Source organism: Apus apus, chromosome 3, assembly GCF_020740795.1.
Source record: "Apus apus isolate bApuApu2 chromosome 3, bApuApu2.pri.cur, whole genome shotgun sequence".
Lineage (NCBI taxonomy): Eukaryota > Metazoa > Chordata > Aves > Apodiformes > Apodidae > Apus > Apus apus.
The window spans coordinates 43,460,895-43,481,380 of NC_067284.1; the positions used below are offsets into that span (position 1 = coordinate 43,460,895).

The 20,486-nt window shown below is 46.2% G+C and overlaps 2 protein-coding genes across 10 annotated transcripts in view; one reads left to right on the forward strand and one right to left on the reverse strand.

Moving 5' to 3' along the window:
* The window catches only part of CFAP61 (cilia and flagella associated protein 61), a 115,119-nt gene extending 113,081 nt beyond the window's left edge, over positions 1 to 2,038 (forward strand). For 3 of the 4 annotated variants that reach the window (XM_051614319.1, XM_051614320.1, XM_051614322.1), the window contains one exon: positions 639 to 2,038. In XM_051614319.1, coding sequence (XP_051470279.1) covers positions 639 to 938 — 300 coding nt within the window. In that variant the 3' untranslated portion in view covers positions 939 to 2,038. The remainder of the gene's footprint in view (positions 1 to 638) is intronic. The other variant, XM_051614321.1, reaches the window with a different exon arrangement.
* Positions 2,039 to 3,525: 1,487 nt separating this feature from the next.
* Positions 3,526 to 20,486, reverse strand: part of RALGAPA2 (Ral GTPase activating protein catalytic subunit alpha 2) — a 129,325-nt gene continuing 112,364 nt past the window's right edge. For 5 of the 6 annotated variants that reach the window (XM_051614317.1, XM_051614315.1, XM_051614314.1 and 2 more), the window contains 3 exons: positions 17,462 to 17,583; positions 9,317 to 9,356; positions 3,526 to 6,004 (listed from right to left, as the gene is read on the reverse strand). In XM_051614317.1, the coding sequence (XP_051470277.1) occupies positions 9,352 to 9,356; positions 17,462 to 17,583 (127 nt within the window). In that variant the 3' untranslated portion in view covers positions 3,526 to 6,004; positions 9,317 to 9,351. Of the gene's footprint in view, positions 6,005 to 7,945; positions 7,971 to 9,316; positions 9,357 to 17,461; positions 17,584 to 20,486 lie in introns of all 6 variants that reach the window. The other variant, XR_007888979.1, reaches the window with a different exon arrangement.

Below are 20,486 nucleotides of genomic sequence, written 5' to 3' on the forward strand. Positions count from 1 at the left end.
TGGGACGGGGCTCTGGCTGGGGATGTCACACCTCCTCCCCACACAAACCTGTGTGAAGACTTGAGTGGCTTTGTCATGAGCTGGCAGGAGGGAGAACTGCTCAAGGAGCTCCTAGCCCACCTGTCCCCGGCAGGTGTGGGGTGATGTGAGGTGCTCTGGGGCAGCAGTGCTGATGCACCTTCTGTCCTGAAGCCCACTGCTGGATCCCAGCAGGCATTTTGGGCCAGCATGGCTACAGCAGCTGGGTACAGTGAATTATCTGGGGCACCTTGGGGAGCAGGGTGCCGGGGCTGCCTGCATCTTGAGCATTACATTCAGACATCTCAAATCCTTCCATGCAGATAAAAAGCCTCATTATGCCTTTAAATGGTTTTAATTAAATTTAGTTTACAATCTGCAGAACAAAGGTCTGCCTCGTGGAAACATTTGATATGTTAATCAGAGGGATGGACATGCCAAGTGCAGCCTTTTCTTTCACAGGGCTGTCCAGCAGGTAGAGGCTGCAGGGCAGGATTTTTTGATTTAAAAAATCTCTTTTAATCTAAGTGCAGGGCTGAGAAGATGCATTGTGTCTAACCAAGGCACAAACGTCCCTGTAATGCTCTGACCCCAGCTTCTGGTTTTGCTGTTGCCATCAGCACAGGCAGGCAGAGACTGAGATGGGCAGAGACGGCGGCAGGGCGGTGGCACGAGAGAGGTGGCCTTGCTCCGGAAGACGGGACACTTTTGGGAATACATCCTCCCGTGGCGGTGACTTGGACATTCTTTGTGACGGCTGTCTGCCTGCTCCAGTTAAACCACCTGTTCCCTGTGGAAAAGAATGGCTGTTTGTAGGTAATAATAAACCCCCCTCACAGTGCGGGAGCTGTGGGAGGACCACAGTGCTTTTGAGACAAACTCTGTTTTTTAACCCTTTTCCTACGCGGGGGAGAAGCTGATTTCCAGGAGGGACATAGAGCAGAGCAAAGGCTGCACTGGGCTGGGGACAGGGAGCCTGGGTGCCTGGGGGGTCAGTGACCCAACTCCAGCTCCACACAGGTTTGATGTTTGTCAGGACAAGGAACCAAGTCATCATTTCATTTGCTAATTTTACAGTTTTTCATATGTAAATGAATGTATTGCAGTAACAGTTCAAAGGGAAAGAACAACAACAAAAGTGAGGAAAATGCTGAACATCTGCATGGGACCTGTAATAAATTATAATTCTGCGTTCAAAAAAACTATTATTTTGCTACTATATTAGTATATTGTATATGGATTATCTGCACAAGTATAATTCATAATGCTAGTAGGGTATGAAATATGAGATATAATGTATCATAATGTCTATAAGGTATATATTGCCTACTGTAGAATGGCTATTATAATTCATTATATACAGTACATAAGATTATATATTCATTATATATAATTATTGATATATTATCAGTATTCATATAATGAAATAATGTTCTCTTGTAGAATGTATTAGCTTTGTAGGACTATATTATGGAATATAGAGTATGCACTAGATAATGCACTGTTGTGTATGTACTCGTGTACATACAGAAACCAGCGTATGTGGAGATGCACATATGTATGTGTAATACATATGTACATATTATGCATAATCTGTAGTATTATAAACCGTTGTACATAACGCATTGCATTTTTTATGAAGTAGATTATAGATGCATTATGCAATATATAGTAACATGCATTATAATTAATTGTATAATCTATTGTATATTATTAATATTGAGATTATTAATGCTAAAATTATTTATGGAACTGTATTTTCTTATGTAAATAATTTAATAAATGCATACACCATATATTATGCATACAATATTATAGTTCATATAGTAATGTTATAGTTCATATAGTAAAGTGCACAGATACCTGAAGTATACTCTGTGTATGCTTGCATATATATACACACAAACATAATGTATGTTATATATAACCTTTATGTAGCCTAGAATCCTTATTTTGATAAAAATGAGTGCATAATGATATTAATATTATTAAATGTTAATTTATTAATTATATAGTGCATATGTAACGGATTATACTGTGTAGTATATAATGTATATCACATTACATACATTATATAACACGTATTATAGAGAGTAGATTATGTGTATTATGCTTAACATAAGAGTATCTACATATATATGCTTATACTTACTACCTATTATATATATGGTATCTAATAGATAGATGTACATATTATAAATATATCTAGTTAGATATACTACAGCATACAATAAATATAACGATATGCATAATTTTCTGATTACTAATAATTATACAGAATAGTGATTAATGTATATTATCAGTTAATAGATACAGCAAGAAGATGGATAATACATAGAAAAATGTTAGGCATTGTTATGTCTATGTGTACCTTATTTTACTGCCCTGTACTTCTCACACCTGTCTGTGGACGCTTCCCAGCGTGTTGCTGGTGGCTCCGGGGTGACTCAGCCCACGGCCCCCACACCTTGCCCACCCGATGCTGCCCACAGCCCCGTGTCCTGCAGTGCCCCATGGCTGCCCCACGGCCACGTCCCTCAGGGCTGGCAGGGCCCTGGTGCACCCACCCAGGGCCTGCCCAGACACGGGACACCCCTTTTGACCCCGGGTTTGGTGGGGCTGGGCTCGGTTTGCTATCCCTTCTCCAGGAAGGCTGCCAGCTCCCAGCTGCCCACAAAGTGTGGCCAGTGCTGAGCAGGTCCCTAAATGCCCAGTTCAGGAAGTGTTCAGGGCTTTACCTGGAGCCAATTGGATTCAGTCATTTCTGACTAAAGCTCCTGAAAGCAATTTAAGGGAGGACTTTATAATCTCTTTTCAGCAAAGGGCCAAGACGTTTCCAAGAGTCTTTCCCCACTGCCAAAATAATCCCTTCACATTCCCACTGACCTCGGTGGGTGGTAATGCATAAGCACCCAACTTCATTGTGACTGAGAGCACAGACCCCCTCCCATTTCCTCAAACAATGTCCCCACAGAGTAGAAAATCACCATTAGAAACGTGTTGTTTTTAATGTTCATGCAAATCTCGGAGCGCTGCGGCCTGGCCTGGCCGGGGCAGCCTCAGCATCACGCACCCCTTCCGGGGTTCCTGGAGGTCTGGAAGTGTTACTGATCCGCTGCCGCAAGCCCCTCAAGCACCAGCCGCAGCTACGGCTGGTGTCACACAGGCTCGGTGGCTCCCCCAGCCACTGAGGGCTCCCCCAAGATAAATCAGAGCGGCCTGCAGCCACGGGGCGAGAGCAGCGAGCTGGGGCATGGCCAGCAGCCTCACGCTCACCACCTTCAGCACCACCGTCCCAGCTGCACTCGGGCCAGACCCACACTGGCCGCAGCCTGAGCCTGCCCAGCACCCCCGGGAGACGGGCCTGGCACGGCCAGGGGCCGCCAGGAGCAGCTGCTGGAGCGGCCACCGGCCTGGCCGCAGGCGGGAAGGCAGAGCCCTGCCCGCCGTGGCACCTCCTGCCCCACGACGCCGCACGCACCACCAGGTACTGGCCTTTCACTGCTCTTTTAAGGATTCTGCTGTCAGCTAAGATTTATTAAGTTTGGGAGGGGTGACAGAACAGCTTTGTTGTCCAGTTCACAGTACAAAACCACAGGTGAATTTTTACAAATTAATATTTTAGGGTGTTTTTTTTTTACATCAGTGTTTTTTACATCATCAGTGTTTTAATTCTTCCCTGAATTATAGATGCATATTGCTCTAGCAAGAAAAGTCTCCTTTTATTCAGAAGAATGTCTTTGAAATAATTTCAGACCATTTTATTGGATAATTAAGAACAAGATGGCCTCGCCTATCTGGTCCTGAAAAGAAAATAAATTAAAATACGTTTTATTTTCTAATTTCCTTTACCGACACACAATCAGTAGAAAGCAAAAAAACAAAACGTGAGGCAAAGAATCAAAGTAAAACCCCTTCACAAATCAGGCTCTTCCCAGCAGGTCAGCCACATTGTGCCCATGTCCCAGCAGGTCCATGGTCAGTGCCAGTGGCTCCAGCCCCGGTGCCTAGGGGCACTGTGGGCTAAGCTGGCAGCCCCCACGCCAAGGAACCCCCTCAGAGCCCACGGCCAAACCTGGAGCTGCCTCCAGGCAGTATTGACACAATTGTCTGGGATTTTCCGGGCAGTCACAGGGCTGGGCGTGGGCACATCAACACAGAAGTAGAAGTGCAAAAAACATGGTGGCCCAGTGGTGCATTTTGCTCCCTTTCAACTCAATCCCACCACATGCAAAGCTGTGCATTTGAACTCTGAGTAGCAAACCAAACAAAAACGGAACAGAAAGTGACCTGGACCTGAGAAGGCTTAGGAAGGCCAGAGAGGTCTGATGCAACAGTAGAGGATGGGCAGATGCTGATACTCAAAACATCAAAAAAATAAAGGTAACACAGTATTATTTGCTTTACAGCTGTCTCCTCGTCCTGCTGTGTGTTCCAGGCGGGCCAGGGACGCCCAGGCTGGCCAGGGGGCCCAGCCTCAGCCCCAGTATGTCCTGCAGCAGTTGTAGGAGGAAGCTCACACTCTGCTGGGCACAGTGTGTCCCACGAGTCCCTTCATGGTGGAGCAGTGACTGATTTCTGCCTTGGGTCTGGCCATCCCCCTTCACAGCGAGTGGTTGCAGAGGTCTCTCAGGTTTGTTTTTACAATACAGGGTTTTTTAGCTATAAACCTATGATACACCTAGACAGAAATACATTTTCTACTGAAAACACACGCTTTGCTTACTACACAGGGTGCCAGGAGGACATTGCACGTCATCCACAGCCTTCAGGTTTATTTTATTCTAACTAGAGATGCTTCAAGTTGCAGGCTATTTCCTTGGTGCTGTGACAAGGTGAGGTGGTTACCTAAGAGGTCTAATTATTCAAACCCTGGTGAGAAGTAGTCATGGCAAATGTGCAGCATTTGCTCTTCAAAAAGGAACTTGGTTATTTTTATTTTGCTAATGAGTAGTTCACAGTACAGAGCCATCACATGCACTATATCCTGAAGCCAAAGGTAGTGCTGGGAAAGAGGGTTTCTGTCTAGAGTAAGCACAAAGATGTGAAGGTAAAACCTGGCTGGCACAGGAGCTGCTAACGGGTACCTCCTGCCTGCCCAGGATGCAGCTCCCCAGTGATCACAGCTCTGCCACAGGTGGCACCTGATGGCTGCTGAGCACCTTCAGCTTCAGGCTTGTACACAACAGGCAGTGACAGGTGACCGTGGTTACACAGATTTCAATGCAAATGCTGGAACTCTGCAGAACAGGCAGTTCCCTCCTGGATCTCAGGTCAGTGACCTGATGACTACTAATCCTTTGCTACATGCACAGAACTGGTGCTGGACGGCCACAGACTATGGATGGGGAGCAAGGCTGAACACAGACTGCAGAGCACCTCCATCACTCACCCGGTCTCCAGGAAGGGGACATTTGTTACATGGTCGTCATGAAAACCTCTATTGAGACGAAATTCCCTAACAAGACAATTAAGTGCTGGCCGGAATGACTAAACACAATGCTCTAAAGTTACATGACATAACTGGTTTCAGTACTGGCCTGTGTCCTTTTGCTGTGACACCAGTACTTGTGCGCAGGTGCTGAGGCTGCCGATGCCACCTCAGCAGTGAGAGCTCCCATCCTTCTCCTTGTGACAGAAATGATGGAGTGAAAGGTAAGAGGATACCACAGGGGACATGAGAGCACCAGCCAGGTCTGTCTGCCTGCAGAACTGCAGTGCTACAGAGCAAACCCCCCCCTCCTGTCTCCTTCGACACGTGCTCATCCAAAATTGCAGTAAATAACGTATTTATTGGAAGGTCTTGGCCGGAGTTGAGCTCCTGCAGCACCTCAGTTGGAAGACTTGCTGAGAGCACTGGCGGAGCGGCGAAGCTTCCCAGAGACTCTGCTCTTGGAGGCACGTGGCAGCGTGGGCGAGGGCGGCTCTGCCAGCTCGATTCCTATGGCGACAGTAAGGTCAGCGCTTGCGCTTGCAGGGAGGCAGCCTGGAAAACAGAACGGGAAGAGAAAACAGCACGCTTGGAGAGGAACAGCCTGCCTGGCTGCATCAGAGGAACTGCTCAGCAAAAGGCAGCCCCTCTCCACCTCCTCTTCCACACTAATCGCAGGTATCGCTCAGGTGAACTTGACATTTGTAGTAGAAATTTGGCATAGGCAGCTGAAAACAGCTATGCTGGGCTTTCCTGGGGAAATGAGGAATTTCTCTTTGCCAGCTTCCAGCAAAAGGGAGGAGCAGCTGGGCAGTGAGCAGTCGGCAGCGCCCAGGAGGGCAGGCGAGCCCCCAGCAGCAGCTGCAGCCCCTTGGGGCCAGCGCAGACCCTGCAGGTGCTGAGGGCTCCAGTGCACCCATCCTGCTCGTTCAAAGCTCCAACAAAACCCAAGTAACAGACCTGAGAAAATGGTTCTTTCAATTGTGTGTTTAAAAAATTATTGCTATATGGCACTAAACAGCTCTTCTGTATTAAATCTACTACAGAGATCTGGAAATTAGTTTCCATAGCAGGAATGCTTTCATGACACTCTACCTAGAAGGTGCCTTAGCCTCAGATAAAAGAAACCAAAGAAACCCAATTTCTTTCTAATCAGTTCCACTACTTAACCAAGACATTGAGTACCCATCATTATGGTGCACTCATTGCCACCATTCCAAAACTTTATCTGTGAGCTGGGGAACCTGGATGGCTGGAGAAGCGTCTACATGTGTTTACACTTTGCTGTTCAACAGCATAAAGTTAAATCTCAATTATTCCCCACAGGCCAGGACTAAATAGGTTGTCTGAATGGAGAACAGGCGAGGATACAGCTCTTAAATGAAGAAGTAAATGAATAAAATAAGAGGGGGGGTGTGACTCCTGCTTCTGCCCTGGGGGACAGTGAGGGTGCTCTGAGGAATACCAACAAGCATGTTGCAACCCAGCCCTGCTCTTGCTGCTGGTGTCAGTGCCATTTCATCAGCTCCCTTGGGGCACAGTATTTTTAAGCCATGTTACAATTTTCTCTCCAAGGCTTGGCACAAAGGTGTTTGTTGGTTTGTTTTTTTTTTTTTATTAGAGGTGGGGTGAAGGCACAGCCTCGCACCTGGCAAGTCTGTGGGGAGAATGGAGGAAGCCTTCAGCCCACAGTGAAGGCAGGGGCCAGTCTCAGCAGCAGGTGACCATCTCTGAACTCCAGACTGATGGCTCCATTTTACAGCACAAACCTATTTCCAATTCAACAATGAGATATATTTTCGGGCTGCACCTTTGTTTGCTTTTAGTTTCTGTGATAGATTACAAGGATATCTTTAATCCTTCAACTTCATTATAAGCTGGAGTGACCCTCAAACATGCAGAAAATGCACAAAACTCAGCAGGTGTCCTGGCCGAAGCTGCCCATGGCAGAGTTGCCCACTGGGCAGGGGGAAATGGGGAGAGTCTTGTGCACAAATGGGGCAAGCCCTGCCCTTTGGAAATACATCAGAAAACTGTTGGTGGCTTTGTGTGCCCAGGGTGTCTGCAGGGGAAGGGCTCAGGGGGCAGAGCTCCACAGCAGGGAGGCACCAGGGACTCCATCTACCCTCTGAGAACAAAGACTTGAGTTGACTCAGCCACGTTTTCAACACAGGGCTGGACTGGTTGGGGGCACCTTGCAGCAGCCCCACTCCATGTGTTTTAACAGCTTGAGCTGTTCCTGTTACTCCTGAGGAATAATGCTTGGAAACTCCATGGAGTTTGCTGGGCACAGGCAGCACTGCATGCTGTTCCCTCACCACAAGGTATAAAACCTTGGGCATTCGCTAACTGTGAGTGTTTCAACAGCTCAAAGCTGTGACTGGAACAATGCTGAGGTCTGGACGCTGCTAAACCCAAAGTAAGTCTCGCTGCTTTGAAACCCCTCGGCCAGTGCCCAAACCAGTGTTTGCATTTCAAAGATAAATCTTTACTTACCAGACTGAGACTTCAAGGCAATTGACTGAAGGGGAAATAATGCATTAAAAAAAAAAAAAAAAAAAGGTGAAAAATGTGACTTAGTGTGTAAAGGAACTTTCTATGAAAAATGTGGAGCTGTCAGTTTTGGATTAAAAACCCAACCTGCGGTGCTGTTGGTGGAGAGAAAACCATGGGGGAGGGAAGGGCTGTGAGGGAGGTGTCGTACTTTACATTCCTGCAGTTAAGCAGAATGGCAGATGGTCAAAATAATACAGTTTTCACCAAATGGACAAGCTCAAGCAATATTCATGCAAGCGCTGAACAATGCAGGGGCTGCGCATATGAAAAGCCGGGCGGCTGCTGCACCGGGAGCACCCGCAGCACCCGCCTCGCAGGTCAGCACATTCCTTCAGACCCAACTTTCTTCTGGCCAGTCCCGAGCTATGCAAACAACCTTGAAGCTCCCCGAAACCGCTTTGATTGATAGGGAGACAGCAGCTGCAGAGTGAGCCAGTAATAACCACGAAAGATAAAGGCTTTCATACAAATATTATAATTCCACTTGCAAGCTGTCTGGCAGGCACTCTAATGACTTGGCTGCCTTGCAAGGGGAGGCTGCAACTTTGCTGAGCAAGGAGGCTCCACTGGCCGGGCTGCGCATGCGCCCAGGGAAGGCAGCATCATGCTATGCTGATGTCAAGATGCTCGTGAGAGTCTCGGTTCGTGTTCTTTTTGCAGGGATGTGGAGGAGGGTGGGTTGGTTGGTTGTTTTTTTTCCTCTCTTACTGTGTTCGTTTCAGAGGATCATGTGAAATTTTAAGTTGTAAAAAAAACAAGCAGCAGCTCCGCAGTGGTGTAGCAAGTAAAAAAATGCTAGTTTCTGATTCGGAGTTGGCCCAGTGAAGTGCTTAAAATTTACAACTTGGCCAAATATCTGAAATTTGCGAAAGGTGTATGGGGGGGGAAACCCCACCAACAGGTGCACAGCAACTCCTTCCTGCAAGTTGCACTGGGTTGCAGGCAAGCAACCAAGTGGTGGAGGTGACGCTGTGCAGCCCCTGTGGGCACACTTGGCCCTGTCCTGCCCCGCTGTGTCACATACCCCCACAAACAGGCCCAGCTGTCACCCCAACACTTCGCACAGCAGCGGGGACCAGCGCTGGCCATGCCCAGGGGCAGCCGAGGGAGCAGCAGCTACCCAGGCGGGCAGCGGGAGCCCCGCAGGGCCCAGTGTGCAGAGCGGGAGGAGAGGGACAGAGAGACAGACCCAGAGAGCCCAGAGTCACCGCAGCCACGCCAAGCACAGCAGGAGCAGGAGGAGGAGGAGGAGGAGAGCTGTTAGTGATGAAGCACAACACCAGCGGGGCCTGTGGGAAGCATCGCTCTTACCTGCGGCAATTACCGTAACGAGACCGTTACATATTCTAATCTAAAGAGAGAGAACACAAAACGGTGTCAATACAGGCATAGCACCCCCCTGCTCCCTGGAGGTCGGGCTGGCTGCTCGCGGCGTCACGGCAAACTCAGCACACCGTGGGCACCAGTCACAGGGACAACTCGCAATAGACAGTTAATGGCTACGCACTTATGGACCTGGAGAGAAATTGGTTCCCATCGGCATCTCCCTTGCCCTGTCAGTCTGTCAGTTGAAACAATAGAGGGAGGAAATGTTGGCAAAAACTGGAACTTGTGTCAAACGTGCTGGTATGGTACGGTGGGACTTCAACAGCCTCCTCAGTGGCATTTCCAACACTGTTAGTGGTCACACAATTGCAAACTGGGTAGAATTTGAGGCTTCACAGAGACCTAAACCACTGTTGCACAACATCTGTATCACTGGGCCACATAAACCTGCGAATGGAAAGTCACTTGTATGTGCAAACCCCATCGTGGGCCGTTGTACGCCTGCTCGCTAATAAGTACATAAAAGCAGATGACAACATCATACATGATCACTGAGGATTTTAAAGCTTCATAGCTGAGAAGACCCATGAAGTTTTCCCACCTATCCCCCCCCTCAATCAACCTATCAGCCATGACAGCTTTGTGGAAATCTTTATTTCCTTTCCCACTAACTGTGAAGGTAATAAAATTCCACAGAGAACCATACCAGTAAATCCGCTTAGCATTTTGACATGCTCTGCTCTCCACTCACAAGGACATGGCTGAAAACACAGCAGCATCTCGAGCCTGCACATTCAGGGGAGCGTGTTTTGGAGAAATTAACATTTAATAAAGCAGTGGCTGAGTTCATGCAAAACCACATGCTGGATGCTCTGAAATGCAGACACAGCAGCCAGCTGCATCAAGGGTGCAGATCAGATGACTGGAGCTGCACTTAGACCATGTGGCCCTTCGGTGAATTGCCGTGTTTGGTAGGAGCTGTTAAATTATTTCATATTTTGTCAGGGGTGACAGCTGTCTTACACCCACACTGAGATCTTCCACTTGTCTTATGTCTGTGCAAAGCCCAGAAGCTACGTGGTTCCACCTCAGCAGCCAGAATCCTAGTACCTGAGGAGCTTTGCTCCACCGCCTGGGTGTCAGAAATAGGAAAAGCTGTCACTGAAGCAGCAAGAAGAACCTGCAACTACAGGTTTGCCAAGGGCAGGAACAACCTTAAAAAAAGCGCTCCCAGCACTGATGATGAGTGCCTGACACCAGCCCGTACTGAGCCCTGACCGTTCCAGAGATTCAGAAATAAACTCTAAATGTACACATCAAAGTTCTAATTAGTTGTGACTTAGAGCAGCCACTAATTAGTTCTGCACGGGTCAGCCAGCCAGAGGGACCGCAGGAGGTGTTAGTGGCCACGTCTCCTGCCCACGCAGGCAGATCCTTGGCTGTGGAGCTCAGCCCTGCCCTGGCTCTGCTCTGCTGAGACTGACAAACACAGCACAGGGAGAAAATTCAAAGGGGCCACATTGCCTGAAGCCTTCTGGGAGCCGAGAGCTCAAGCAGCTGGAGCTGTCACCCGGCAGAAGAGAGAGGCCCATCAAGCTCCTATTTTTTCCCATCCCAGTGCTGACTGCTAGGGAGGAAGACCTCCTTTGCCATCGCCTCTCCTGGAGATCGTAGCTGGGAGAGCTCCCTTGGAGACAATCAACTCAATGGAAAATAGGAAGGGCCCAGGCTGAGAGCCCTGACATAGTGCTCACAGCCCCTCTGAGGTTACAGTGGACCTGGGCGAGAAGCAGCCCCAGCACCTCCTCCACGCCTTGGGACAGGACCAGGCTGCGCCGCATCGTGGGTGGTGGGCACAGGGAAACTGCCCTGACACCCAAAGAGCCTGCAGCTGCTCCCATGCTATTCCACACGGGTTGGTATGCTGCTGAGCCAGGCCTGGGCACCCTGGGATGAATTTGCTACAGGGGGTACAGACTTGATGCCACATCATGGTTCATGGTATTTACTGTGACTTTGCCCTGTTCAACAGTAGACCATTTCTAACCCTTACAGGGACATGAAGAATATTGCTTACTCAGGAATTTATCTTTCTTGAAAAGATGCACCCTAACACACTGTTGACATGCCTAACCTTCAGCATGATACAAACAGAAATGGTCTGACTAAGGCACAGGGCAGGCCCATGGTCTACTGAGGAGATAGGAGCTTCCTCTTCACTCCTTCATGCAGAACTATCAGCAAGGTGTTCAAACTCTTCAGACTGCTACATCTATGAGTAGATTAATGAATTAAGGAAGACACCAAAGCCTGGAAAATACTTCCTCTCACTGCCTGAGTCTGAAGGAGTCTGAATGGTGTTTCTGATTTCTAGTGCTGTTTTTGCAGCCATAACAAGTGCTCTGGTGGGAGGAGGGATGCCCTTCCACCCCGGCACTGCCAGTCAGCAACATTATTCCTGTGTTTATAACATCCATAGAAATGACTGTGATTTCTCAGGTTTGCCATTACAAGATCCTGAAAGTGGATCGGAATTTCTGTGTCATGGTATTTGAATACACTTACGTGGGTTTCTCAAGTAGAGAAGGAAGGAGGTAATGGACAATATAAAATGGATTTATTCTGTCTGTTTCACTCGAAGGAATCTCTGGGGAGAAAGGATAAATTTGGGTTTCTGCAGAACATCCTGACTTGCCTCCTTCATTAAATCAGGTAATTATGCTTGATTCAATTTAAAATGTCATTTGGCACCTTTTCATTCTCTGCTATCAAGCAGCTACCATGGACCAAGAAACAGTTTCCCCAAGCAGGGAAGAACCATCCACCACCAGGCTCTGCTTAGATGCAGCCAGAGCCTCAGAGAGCTCCCAGGTGAGCTGGGACCGCAGGAAGGAACAGTGACAGGAGACCTCTGTATTTCTGGGCCAAGGGTTTTGAGCCTGGCAGTGATGGAGATAAAAAAAGAAACACCTTGGGCCCTGCCTTCTTTGGTGCCTCTCCCACTCCTCTGTGCCATCTCCCTGAGCTTCTCCTCTTTGTCTGCTGCCGGGACAGGCTCTGCAATGGTACCATCTGGCACCTGGGGCTGCATATTCCCTGTCTCACCTACTGAGAACTGAGTTCATACAGACCTCCTAACGAGCCCTGTGCTAATGACCTAACCCCTTGTGCTTCCTTCCACATGTAAGGGCAACGCCTGTACTGGAAAGGAAGGATTGGGCACAGCAGCTCAAGCCCAGTAAAAACTCCTCGGCAGTGGCCCGCTCCGGCTGGGAAGCCTCGCCAGATGGATCCAGCACGGCCTCTTCCCACAGTGGCAACAGCTGAGCAGTGGGCTCCTAACTGCCACAGCAGGCTGGAATTTTCTAAGTCCCAGCCACTAGAAGCTAATTTTTTCAGCTTCAGGCAACACTGTCCTATCTATCAAACCCAATACTTGGCATATGCTGCAGTATCATGGCACAACTACTCATCTTCAGATGTGAATTTTCTGATGTTCAGCTCCAGCTTCCCTAAAAATACACAAAAATGTTACCCAGAACCTGGAAAGACTTTTATTCCACCTACTCCACAGAACTGACAAAACATCCTACAGGTTTTCAAGGAAAACATACAAGACAAAGAAGTAAAAAAAACCCAGCAAAACCAAAGCAAACAAAGCCAAAATGAATCATTGCCCAGTGAGCATTAAAAAGAATGTAAGTCTGTTTAAGACAACAGTTGCTCTGGGTTTTCTTTTGTTTCTGTCCAAAATGTATTTTAAAATTATACGGCCATTTGAAATACTCCTTTTGCTTTGAAGTGGGAAAGATAAAGCTCAGCACTTATTTTAAAATACACCAAATCCTGTTTGTTGCACATTCATGTATTTTCTACAAGAAACGTATGCATGTAAAAGTCTGGAGACAAAAGGAAAGCATGTGTCACCTTTTCAACAAAAAGGCTGCAAAATCTCAGTTTCATGTAAATAAGCAGGCACAGCTTCCAAGTCTTTAAAACCAGGGAATGCTGAAAACGTCTATAGTTCCTCAACTCAAGTGTTGCTCCTGGGCAATGCTATAATATTCATTAAAGAATCCATTTATCAACAGATACCACATGTCAGAGTTTTCCAGCACAGTTTTCCTGACACTCCACTGAAAACGATGCTTTAAAAAAATTAAAATGGAAAGCAGTAATCTGCTGCTGCCTGCAGCTTCATTCCACAATAGCTATTAGCAACTAAAAAAGTAAAGATTTACACTATATCCTTTCTGATAACGTCAAGCATTATGCTTTATTTTCCAAATCATTAGCATGCACAAGAATGACCTCATGGTGAACAGATGCACTTGGATATGGCAGTGATTAGATCAGTCCTCTCAGCAGTCAAGTGTGCCCATTTCAATTAACCCTTTGAAGCACTAACTGCAAGTCTGTGCTGCTGAAAAGCAGGCTTGTAGGTTCTCTTGAAAGTAAAAACCTGCCCTTGTGAGTATAAAACCCCCTAGTACCAATCTCCCTCTGGTGGGAGAGTTTCTCTTTTCCTTTCTAGAATTTCCAGCTACTTCCATTTTCTAAGAGTTAACACAATTCTGGCTTCTGATCTTAAGTGGGAAAAAAAGAACCCACCAAACCCAAATGCTTTTTAGTCAGCAGAGGTAATTAAAGTTGGAACACTCTCATATCTGTTTGTGCCTGTTCCATTTTTATGATTATTTTTTTTTAAGAGCACACAAATGTTTTGTTGAATAACTGTTTTTCTTTTTGGCTGAGGAAGCAAGAACAGAAAAAGATCTCTGCTTAAAACCCCATCCTCTAAAATGAGAGAAATCTGCAGAGGGAAAGGATAAGAATAATTCAATAGCTCTGGATTACGGAGGATTTCCTGGGCTGACTCTCATACCCAGCCTAATTAAAATACAGCATGTAATGTACCAGTTTAACAACAAAGGACCGTATTCTCATCTTTTGTTTCTAATCTGCACATCCCCTAAATGAGTTCAGGGATGTCGGTGCTGCCTACCAGGCTGCATTTCCCACCTTCAAGATACACAGGGCTATCTCAGATACATAGAGGGGGTTTAAAGCTCTGCTTCCGAAATTGGTAAAAGAGGTCAATGGGATGATTTTTGTCCATAAAATGGAACACCTGCAAGACTATTTGTGATATGGGAGACTAAGCTGGGGCATATTTTCAAGAAACCCACATCCCATCGGAATCGAGGGGAAGCATCCCTAGAGGCAGTATCGGAAAACATAAAAACACTTAGTTCAAATAAATAGATTATAGTTAATAATACACCAATAACGTGTGTCATTAACAGCCACAGACATGATCCATTTCATGCTCTTCATTGCCTTCTTGTGCTGTGTTAATTAATATAAACAACCTTAATTTTAATAAAAAGTGCACTTACGCATTGACCCCTTTCTATTGTGCGCGTGTACATGCAGCGATGGAAGGATTACGATTCGGTGGTATTAAGAATAAGATCAGAGGAGAATTAATCTTAAATTTACCTCACAAGTTTAGTCTACACAGGGTTAGTAGTTTCAGCTGGCTTGTTACTTGAGAAGGGGAAACACAGACCTGTGTCAGCTCCCTACATTTATTGCTCCCTGATCAATTTTTCTGTTTCAGAACAGAAATTCCCCCTTTACATGAAGGGAACCGCCACCTGCACGTGTTGGGCAGCAGACACACTTGGCCAGCAGAGGACAGGTGACTGGAAACTCAGCCAGGTTCATGGCTGAAAACGGGGAGCTGCTGCCGGCCACAGCCCCAGCCCCCGGCTGTACCCACCTGACAGGGGACCCAGTGGCTCCACAAGTTTTTCATCCCTTTCTAATCATTCACAGGGATGAAGACATGGCTGCAAACTTAGTCTGACTGCACCCAAGCTGGTTCTTTACTTCTGGGTGCTGCTGGCACATGTGTGAGGTACGTGCCCTGTGCTCCCAGCCCCCTCCTCAGCCTTCCCTCTTGCCCCCTCCACAGCTCCTAGGACAAGGACTGACTGGACCCCGTAGCTGAGCTGGGAGGGCGTCCCCCAGCCCCCTTGCTGATTGCCTGGACAGTATTTGATGGGAAATGCATCCTAATAGCAACGATTGACACTGCTCTTGGTAATATCCAACTAAATATGAAAGTAAAACAGTTGGTAACATGAGGAGACTCTCACAAGGAGCCAAGATTTTGACACCAGGACTCATGACTGACCTCTGGTTTCTTTGACAGCGTGAAATAAATTCTGATGTTCAGAAGCCTGAAAATTGGGACCTGACTCTGGCAGGTTTTACTCTTCAAAAAAAAAAAAAATCATGGAATAGTAAAAATGTGCTCAGGTACTAACGATTTAACAGTGCTCTGAAAAACTTAAGCAGAAATTAGGAAACATTTTAAATATTTTTTTGATACAATATCCACCTTGCGATGACTACAGTGTTACCACATGAATCTGTCCTTGCTTGTCAAACTTTATTTTTATAATAAGATCACCGTGTGCTGTAAGAAGAACTTGAAAACCAAATACAATTCTGCATAGAGCAAAACATTTAAAGTATATCAATATATCTACATTTTTGTTTGGTGATATGTCAACAGATAAATGATTCAAAGTGCTAAAAACACCAGGCATGAAATCTACATTTCTATTGAAACTGATAATTTTTTTGTCTCCGATTTTTTGGCAGAGTGTATAAAAGAATTTAATTCACAGCTGTTCTACTTTTTAATGTAGAAAACATTAATCAAAGCTTTAAGTTATAAGCTTTTCTAATGTTGTTTAGTATTCCAGTTCAACAAAGATCAATAGAGGCCATCCCTGTGTTTCTTGACGCCTCTCCAGGAAGCAGAGGCGCGATTATGTAAATAGCACCAGTCCCCCTTTACTTCTGCCAGCTTGCTTATCTCCAAAGCCTTCTGCCTGCTGCTCCTGGCGACCAATGCAAGGACATGCATATACCTCTTATCTCCTAACAAAGCTCTGAAAGCTCGAGGATTGGAGCCAGTAACGTTAAACAATGCTGCATGGCTGATTTTATTTGTAAGTGATTTATTTTAGTAAATTTAATTTCTTCCCTCAATTTTTCAGTTTAGATGGAAGATATTTGCTAACAAGTCAGGCTAAAGAGAAATAGAGCAGATGTCCTGCAACATTTATACAGGTTTGAAATAATTTATTAAACAATCTGAAAGAGTAGCAGGGAGTAATTAGAAAGTGCCAGTTTCCCCCTATAAGTGTAAAAAAGGATTAAGGAATCGTTAAGAGTCTGACACATGGTGACCATATACTTTTCAGAGGCTGGAAAAACAAATCTGGAGGGTAAAAAAGCTTCCTTTCAGGAGACATTTTTTTAAACTCGATTAAAACAGCAAAGTAGTGGTTCCCACCTTCCCAGCCACACACTAACTTCAAACCTTAACAGGGCACATAAGGAATAAAGTCCCAGAGCCCAGCACTACATTTTCACCTTTCAGTAGGGCTGATGAATAAGAATAGGGTTTAAGAACAGAGCTGATCAGCATTCATGTGTGTAGATACACACATACATACATGTAGGTGTATCCATACATACAGCCAAAAAAACCCAACCCCAAACAGGTTCCAGGCCAGGTGTTGGGAGGCAGCCTGAAATGTGCTCATTATGTTTAGGGGAAACGCCAGCGTGCTGCAGGCTGCTATGATTTTCTAATGGAACACAGTCCTTACATTTCTTTTGCATTAATCCCTGACCCTGGTATCTCAGCAGCATAATCCCCATTTAGCATTAGTAGCAACGGCTTCTACTGTGAGGAACTATTTTTCGATAAGTAAGCACCGATTCAGGCACAGCTTTTGAACAACATATTCCCAGCTCAGCAAGAAACCCACACTCCTGAATGAACTGGAGCACATTACTGAGAGAAAGTTCATTAACCTTGCTAGATTCGGGGGTTAACAGGATAGCTGAAGAAAGGAGCAGAGTGAATAGCTCTGATGCAAAACAAATTAAAATGAATGTCATCATTCCTTTTGATATTCATTAGTTGATTCAGGGGAAGAATGGTCTTCTTGAATTTGCAAGCATTTATCTACAAAAAACAGGTGTACATCTGCTGCTCAAGTGCTTCTTAGTGCTAAAGAGAAGAATAACGTGCAGACTCACCAGTTCCACCGAGGGAGTAGCTGGGAGAAGGAGAAAAGACCTGAGCAGCAAAATCCTCAAATGTCATTACTTCTTTATGGTTCTGGATTATTGCTTCGAGATACAGAGCTCTTTCCTCATAACTGCAAGCACCAGGTTAAGGAAACGTGTGTGGAGATTTCAATGCTGTTACACAATGTACACAAACACCAGCACTTCACACCCAAAGCAACACAACCGGGCTGTGCACGGGCAGGGACCAGAGGGGACCAAAACTACCCTGTGCTGCTACTGCTGCTGAACAGTTCTGAGTGTGAGCAACAAGGAGTGAACACACTTCATGGCTTGAAATTAAGGGTGATGATACCTTTTAGCTTCATGAATGAAAAGCAGTGACTCTGTGGAACTGACAGATTGCAGAAGTTACTGAGGGCAGAAACAAACCCCCAGGCTGCAGGCTTTTTTAAACCAAACCCCCCTTCAACAGACAAGCTGTGGCATTAGGAAAAGTTCCTGGGACACAATATTCCTCTTACAATGACCCTCTGAGACTACAAAAAATATTAGATTGGAGAAACAAGCTACAGGACAGAGGGGAAAACCCCCACCTTTATTTGATCACTGTACTTCTTAAAATAAATTAACCACAATAAACACAATTCCTGAAAGTGTGAAGGTTATATTTAAGGCAGGTGCTAAAAGGTGTAATCTTATGGATGCTAAGCAAATCATGTCCATTGGAAAAATTCACTCCACAACTTGCATGTATTATAGTCTGCATAATGCAGACAACAAAGCAATCTAAAATCAAGACTATTGCCTTTTAATTAAAACTCGGCAACCTGGAACACACAGCATTCAAATGTGTAATCAAAAACCAGTCACCAATAAAACTTACAAGCGTAACAAGCTGAAGCAACTTTCCAGCTGTCTTAATAGGACCCCTGCTTGCGGCAGCTTTTCACAGTGGAGAAAGCAAATCTTTTCCTTTTGTCTGCAGCTTCTGTTTTCTCAGAAGGTGAATCATACACTTCCAATAACAGGATAACGTCTGAAACAAATCTACAATGGGCTGAAGAGCCTCACGTATGACTTTATGAATTAAGGCTCGCAGGAGCCAGTATGACATCTCATTCTCCGCTTCCTCATTTAAAACAAAAGTTCCCAGATCCTCATTGTGTTTCTGTTAGGGGGAAATGCATTCTGACTCTGCAAGGCTGTTAGGAGGGAGCAAAGGCCAATTCAGATTTAGAAATTAGGAGCAGTGAGAATAACACCAGTGACAATATAATGCAGGTGAGGGTATTTGAAACTGAAAAGCATTACTAATTAATATTGAAGTGCCATTTGTGACTTTCATTACATTAACAAAAACATTTTGAAATGGATTAAAAAAAAAAGAGTAAAGAGATACTTAAAGATAGGACATGATGGTCTAGTGTTCTGCCTCACAGGGAATAAGCAAAGTGCATTTTAATTGTCTGCAAGTTCCTATAGGCAGGGTGGTGAAAGAAGAAAGAAGGAAAAAGAATTTTGCTTTTAATGCTAGCAGAGGACGATTGATACGTGATAAATCTTCTTATAAACTTCCAGTGGAAGCCCGAAGAAAGAAAATCAATACGCAGCATTGCAGAGTTTGCACCTGCTGACAGTGTTATTTGCTCGGTCCTCCTCTCCCTCTCCCGCAGCCCAGGAGGACACATTCCTGCCAGCACCAGCATTAGCCCGCCTGGCTCGGGGCTGCCTCCCCATTATGGGCTGAACTCCTGATGACTCTTGTTAATGAATAGGCTGCCAAACTTCCGAGGAGAGCAGGCACACGCCTGGGCCCTGCTCTAAAGGGACTGACGGATGCCATTCACTTCTCATTACGGAGATGCTTATTCGGCGGGGTGCTCGGCTGTTGCCAGGGCGGTGGGGAGCGGGCGGCCGGGCGCTGCCGGCCCGGGGAACAGCGGGACGCGGGGGCCGTGGGGCCGTCTGGCCAACAGCCCCCTCCGACACGGAGCTGGCACGTGCTGGCGCAGCGGGAACAGGCCCAGGCGTGACAAATTGCTGAAAGGGCTGGGGTAAAGTGGCGGCTGCCGGCCACCTGAGCCTGCCGGCCGGCCGGCCCTCCGCGCTTGATTCACTGCGCAGCGTTCTCGGCTGCTCCCAGGCCTGCTTTAAACAAGGCAGGGAGAAGAGAAAGGCTTTTCATGCTCTGCCTAATAATACCCTGCTGTTTAATGAAAGAGCCTGCACATCCAGCACAGAAGCGCACAATGCGCACAACAACTGCTAACACACCGCAAGCTTGTCCTGATGCTGCCGGATCTTGCACGGACATAGAGAGCAGGAGGTTTTGGCCAGGTTAGCTTTCCATCACGTAAAAGCCTTATTTATGAGATGGAAGGAGCTTCAAACTACACAAAAGATTGGGAAAAAACCCACTCAGCAAACAGCTGGGCAGCTACAGGAGAGGCATCGGAGAAATGACCCACTGAGCTGGGGGGAAGCCAAGGTCCAGAGAGCCGGGCAGAGCCACCTCCAGCTTCAGGGGTGTCCCAGGAAGATCCCAGCTCAGCGTTGCTCCTGCAGATGGAAAACCTGAGAGCAGTAGGTGCAGAAAGCACAGACTGTTATGCACAGAAAAGTGCATAACCCTGCTGCACTGCACCACCATCTCCTCAGCTCTCCTTACATCTCTCCAAGGCTCCCTAAACACAACTACCTGGAGCACAGGGGCTCCTGCCGTTCTGGAAGCCAGAAAGATGCTCCTACTAATTTTCACTTACAGTCCAATCTGAAAAGCATTAAATCACTGTACGACAACTGAACTCAGCACTCTGCTATCTCTATTTTAATACATACACATACCAAGGAAGGCAGTTTGGATACTTTAAAAAAAAAAAAAAAGTCAACTAAAGTTTTACCAAAGTTTAGGAATTCTAATGGAGGCATTAGGAACATAATAAACAAGCTGCAACAAACCCTCTGAAAAATCCGTCCAGCCTATAAATAAATGTAGGTCACAAAAGCAGCATGATATCACCAATATCATCTG